Source organism: Capsicum annuum, chromosome 12, assembly GCF_002878395.1.
Source record: "Capsicum annuum cultivar UCD-10X-F1 chromosome 12, UCD10Xv1.1, whole genome shotgun sequence".
NCBI classification, from domain to species: domain Eukaryota; kingdom Viridiplantae; phylum Streptophyta; class Magnoliopsida; order Solanales; family Solanaceae; genus Capsicum; species Capsicum annuum.
In genome coordinates, this window is record NC_061122.1 from 64296367 (window position 1) to 64302225 (window position 5859).

Consider the following 5859-nt stretch of genomic DNA (forward strand, 5'->3'; position numbering starts at 1 on the left):
ACCCAAATGTCTATTTAAAGAATTTTGCGGAAGCGTGTGCGTCATTCTACATAGCACACATTACTCAAGAATCCATCCGGCTTCGCGTCTACCCATTCTCACTAATGAGCGAGGTGCTTTTATGGCTCCACACATCTACTCAGCTCTATTACATCTTGGGAAGATCTTACCACAGTGTTTCTTTATAGATACTTCCCACTATCTAAAATGCTTCAAAAGTAGGACGAAATTGTGATTTTTTGGTGAATGAATGGAGAGCCATTGTTTGAAGTTGGGAAAAGGTTTATTGGGAATTTAGCCCAATGCCTAAATCATGAGGTCCCGTAGAAGATGCTTCTCGAGATCTTCTACAGGGCCCTAGATTCATTAAAAAAATGGTGGTCGATAACATTATGGGTGGATCTATACTTAAAATGCATCACCATGTGAACTTTTTATTGATCGGAGAAGTGTCAAAGAAAAACTGGGGTTGGCATACCCAAGATACCAAAGCTCCCAAGATCCCTTCTACTAGTTTATGGTTGATAATGAACAAAGAAAGTAAAATGAATAAACGGAGGAGAACATGGAAAAAATGATGACCCAAATTGAATTCTTGAAAAAATATGTCATGGCTGCACCCGTGAAAACGCTAAAAGCTGTAGCATCAAAATATTATGAATATGATGAAGAAGCTAAGAAGTTGGATGAGGAAATGTGGTATTTGGATAACTACTCTAGGGGTTCCCTCCCCACCTATCAAAGTCAAAGTGGGAACCAAGGTTGGATAGACCGCAAACTGGATAGAGATTGGAGAGATAGGGAACATGATTATTATTGTTATGTTCCTCCTCATGATCGAGTTAATACCAAGGAGCCAAGTACCATCTACTCGAAAAAATTCAAGACCGAGGATGTGATAGCTAGAAATTAAGTAAAAGGTACGTACAAAATGGTCCATGAGTTGAATGTTGACTTATCTCAACTCTTTTAAACCGTGGTGTCTCACTCATCCTTTTTCAAACAATTGGGAACCCAAATTGGGAAAATGTCCACACAATTAAATGCTTGTTCTTGAAGTGGACACCTTAGTGACACGGTTTCTAATCCAAAAAATGACACTCAACTCCTTTGTGATTGTCACAAGTAGTGGAAAAACACTCAATGAGCCCTCGAAAATAGACTTGAGTGAGAAAATTCTCAGAGCTAAAGCAAAGAAGGGGTTACCTCAAAGTCGAGAAGAAAATGATGAGAAAGAGAATCAGGAAAGTAACAAAGAAGTGGTTGAGGCTAAAAAGCCACAAAGTGAAGCAAGGCCCATAATTCAAGTTCTTGCCTCATTCCCTCAATGATTACATAAAAGAAGAAGAGGGTGACAAATTGAGAAAGTTCATGGAAAAACTTAGCAATCTGTTGATAAACATCCCATTGCTCAAGGCAATCCAAGAGATCCTGAGATACGCTAAGTTAAGGAAAAAGTTGATGCCCAAAAAGAAGCTTGTCAAAGGTGAAATCAATGAGGTCACTAATGGGTACAGTGATATCATGGATAGTAAGGTTGCAAAAAAGAAAGATGACCCCAGAGCGTTCACCATTCCTTGCATAATTGGGACACACGTGTTTGCCAAAGATCTATGTGACCTTGGTGCAATCATAAACTTAATGATTTTTTTCATATATAAGAATTTTAGATTGGATACCCTTACACCAACCTCAATGTAACTCTTGATGGAAGACTAGCCTATCAACAGGTTAGTGGGAATTTTATTTTATGTTCTTGTTGAAGTTGACAAGTTTATACTTCGAGCGGACTATGTGGTATTGGATTGTGAAATAGACCAAGAGGTCCCTATTATCCTTGATCGTCCTTTCTTGTACACCAGAAGAGCTATTATCGATTTAGAGATGGGGGAAATAAAGTTTATGGTACAAAAGGATGAGGTTTCATTAAAAATTTTCAAGACAAAAAAATGTACCACAAAATTTTACATTGTGTCCGTGGTGGATGTTGAGAATGAGAAGGTGATTGAGGAGGGGCTTTAGGACCCACCTTGAGAGTATAAAAATAAAGGCATTGTGCTACAATGATAACTAAGGCACTAGGTGGGAAGCAACCTACAAATACCACAAAAGTTTTGAACATGAAAAGATGGTAAGAAACTATCCTTAGGTATTGTGTCCATAATCATGCCAATGTGGTCATGGCTTGTGATCGCGGTAATCTGGGCCGGTTTCTTACAATGCCAAAAATCCTGCACTTCCAATTTTTAGCCGTGCACCACCAAGTACCCATCCCAATATGCTTTAGCGAACATTATGGAATAGTTTGCATGTTAAATTGCCATTTCTTGATATCATGTATGCCTAGTTTTTTCAAGACATTCTCATAGACAAGTATGATCATATCCGATTCATGGAACCCGAGTGCCACACTTACTACTATAGTGATCTTCTGAGGATAAAGCTGCAAGCAAAAAGATAGATTTTCTTGGAGAATGTGCTGGATAAATTACCGATATTTCATGAAAAATTTAAAGCCATAGGATGGCGGTGCTTTGCCCTAGATCCTTGCATTGAAAACTGGGTCCATGAATTTTATGCCAACATTAGTGAAGTGTCTTTCTCGGACCCATCTAATATGACTATTAAGATCTGGGAAAAACCTGTGAGAGTTTGGGTTGAGCAATTCAATGATGTGTATTGGACCCAACATACAGACATGGGCGAATTCAAAGTGAAAGGGTGTAAAACGATAAGTTGGTTGACGCAACGGCTATGTCCCAGAAAGGAAATCTCTTGGGGAAATGCTAAAGGAAACATCTCCATGAATGAATTTACTTTCGAGGCTCAGATATGGTTTCACATTATTCATAGATAAGTAATTTCTTTCACCCATATGACGGCAGTCGCAGATGCTTGTGCTCTTATGGTTGCTTTCATTCTATATGGCATTTCTTTGTATGTTGGTCAGCTCGTGGTTAATGAAATAAATTATTTCAAAAACCAAGGTGGTATGAATCTCTTCTTCCTCTTTTTAATTACTGAGCTATTTAGGAGAAAGGGGGTTAAAGAGTATTTTAGTGATACATAGGGGCACCCTAGTTTCCCATCTACCTCTAGAGGATTTGAGGATAGTGCGAACCTGCAAAGGTAAGAAGAGATGGATCAACTTGGGAAATTATACATGTATTGAGCCTGAGTCTCAAATTCCACCCACCACCGGACCTTTTAAGGAGATTGGAGTTTATATTGCAACCATCATAGAGCTTGTGTCTAGCCTACCTAAGGGACTGGGAAATCCATAAACCACTAACTATTTATATGTATTACAGGCCAATTATGAGAAAGAGAACCAAAGTAAGAAAGAAGCTACCATTGTTAAGGTTGAGAAAGCCTACTCTTTTTTGGTGGAGTCACATGGAAACCTCTAAAGCATTCATGAAAAGATGATCACTATGGAAAATAAGAGGAATGAGTTTTTTTATCAAGATGTTAAAAGGGGTGAAGGGCCTATGGAAATTTTTATAAAACCTTGAGATCAACTTCCTTCCTTTAGGGTGGAGAGTGATGATGAGGCCCCCTCTAAATGGTCCGAATTTAAGGAGAATGATGATGATGTCGAGTTAGAGAGTGATAGCATCCCTTGATGTGGTTTTATGAAGCTCCCTATCTCTTTTATTCTTTATTTGTGCAGTGGGGATACTGCTTCCTTTTTAGTTGGGGAAGTTTCTAGCTTGAAAGATTTAAGATAGAGCTATGGGTGGAGAAAAGCTACTTCTAGCTTATTCGTGCAAGATTTGTCAGTTGTGCTTTGATGTTGGGGTGCAAAAGCTCCTAGGGATTGACAAGATGATTGAAACTACACACTCTACATACTTGGGATTGATTAAAGATGCAACAAACCCAATGGCCAGACAAGCAAGAAGAGGATCTAAGATGTTCGCTGAGGTATGTAGAAGCTAGGGTTGATAGGATGCTACTGCTGAGACTGATGACACTACAGGTGAAGGTGTGAAGACTATGCCAAAAATGTTTGATGTAGTAAGTATATCTATTGCACTTCCCCTAGCTCAGTCTGTATCACCCAAACCGAAAGCTATGCCAACAGGTCTGATAGTTATCTCACAACCATGTGGGATAAGGCAATTAAGAGACTGGCCACATTGGAGGCCAAAGTATGGAACATGGAATGGGGAATGAAGACCTGGGTTGATACTACACTAGTAAACCAAGATAGACGGGTGCAGGACAGATTGGATGCATTTGAGCAAAGGATTACCCACCAATTGTAAGGCATCTAAGTTCTGGATATAAAGAAGGTAAAATCTGAGGTGGCAGGGATCAAGAAAATGGTAGATAAGATGTATGACAGGCCAATCATCCCAACACCTATGGTTATGGAAGTTGTGCCTGAAGTTCAGGTAGAATATATTTAGGCCATTCTGGAACCCAAAAAAGAAACCTGAGAGAAAAAAAAGAAGATAAAGCACCGTAGTGATAAAAAAAAAGTTCAGAAAAGAGTAAAGGTACAAAGCCTACAGAGTAAGAGCGATCGACAATTGCGGGTCGAAGAGATGAAAAATGGACTTAGTAGCTTGAGGTCAATTATTGTTGATGTTGAGAGAGAAAGTGATATAGCCTCGCCAATTTATGTACCACTGAGAGCATAAGGCCACAACCGGTCCACTATTATAGAGACATTGTTGGTAGCTGATGGGACTATAATTAAAGATAGTGGGACTGATCTAAGGGCCTACGTGATGATAAGGGAGAATGAGCTAGCACCTTGAGCATCAAAGTATGTTCCCAGTCCCTTGCATTTCCTTGTGACATACATTGGGGATAGTACATAGGCTTTAAGTTGAGGGTGGGGGTGCACCAAGGTCGGCACAGGTTATAGTTTCCATGTTTCGAAGCTCGTGGCCACAATCTAAAAAATCTGTCAACTGGCATTTTTTTTGTTTTTTCTTGTTTTGATTTTGTTATGTGTGCTGGAATAGCTGAAAAAGGGGAAGAAGACTTTTACTTATGGCAGTAGATGTTGTTTTGAATAACTATGCTGAAATTGTTTGTTTTTGTAATAATTATGTTGGAAACTTCATACCCCTCCTATATTTTGTGTTAATTGTATGAGGTATGTATGTGTGTGAGATGATTGTGAATCTTATAATGACATTAGTATTAGGAATAGAACAACTAGGGTGAATAATTGCATAATTTGATAAGTAGTATATAGAAATATAAACTTGTGCGAGTGTGTGTGAGGCAGTACTTAGTTCCGTGTGTGTCTGAATCTAGAACTTGCCCGTTAAGTAGGAAATAATTAAGGCCATTCTTGTTTTGAGTCCGCTCGATCCTAAATTTCAAACCAATTATGATATGCATCCCTTGATACTATTGTTTGAGCCTTAATTGACCCATTTCTTGTTTTCACCAATTTCACCTTCCCATTTTACTTTCAATGAACCTATTTTGGCCTAGGCCCATCTTAGACACTGTGCACCTCAACTCAGGCAAATCACCTAAGTTGAGGGTTGCTATTATTAGGGTGCATTGGGAAAAATGAGTATGAATAAAGACGTTTAGAAAGAAAAATGAAAAATACAAGTGTGATAAAAATAAAAGAAAACAATAGAAAAAGAAAAAAATTGCAAGAAAAAAATAGAAAAAGAAAGTGAAAAAAGAAAACCACACTTAGTCCAGTTTGAATGTGGTTTGATGAGCGGTGATTTTACCAATCATTTTCACTAAATATTTTTGCACACTACTATGTTTTGGGGAATTTAATAAGACATAATGGTAATTAAATAATCTAATATCCATATTTTGCAAGTGTATAGTTGATGAGATGAAAAGATATGGATTGGAGCTAAAAAAGGA

At 38.3% G+C, this 5859-nt stretch overlaps 1 protein-coding gene across 1 annotated transcript; it reads left to right on the forward strand.

Annotated features, from left to right (window-relative positions):
• The first annotated feature begins 1094 nt into the window (after positions 1-1094).
• On the forward strand, positions 1095-2022 carry LOC124889620. Its single transcript, XM_047401590.1, has 3 exons — positions 1095-1307; positions 1417-1624; positions 1766-2022. Exons 1-3 carry the CDS (start codon positions 1095-1097, stop codon positions 2020-2022), a joined length of 678 nt encoding a protein of 225 aa, XP_047257546.1.
• The last annotated feature ends 3837 nt before the right edge of the window (positions 2023-5859 follow it).

Bases quoted from the DNA above. Each gene is read 5' to 3' on its own strand.
- LOC124889620 (XM_047401590.1), top strand. From the start codon at position 1,095: ATGACACTCAACTCCTTTGTGATTGTCACAAGTAGTGGAAAAACACTC. The intron at 1,308-1,416 runs GTTCTTGCCTCA...CCATTGCTCAAG, and splicing joins AAGCAAGGCCCATAATTCAA to GCAATCCAAGAGATCCTGAG. The intron at 1,625-1,765 runs GTGCAATCATAA...TTCTTGTTGAAG, and splicing joins CAAAGATCTATGTGACCTTG to TTGACAAGTTTATACTTCGA.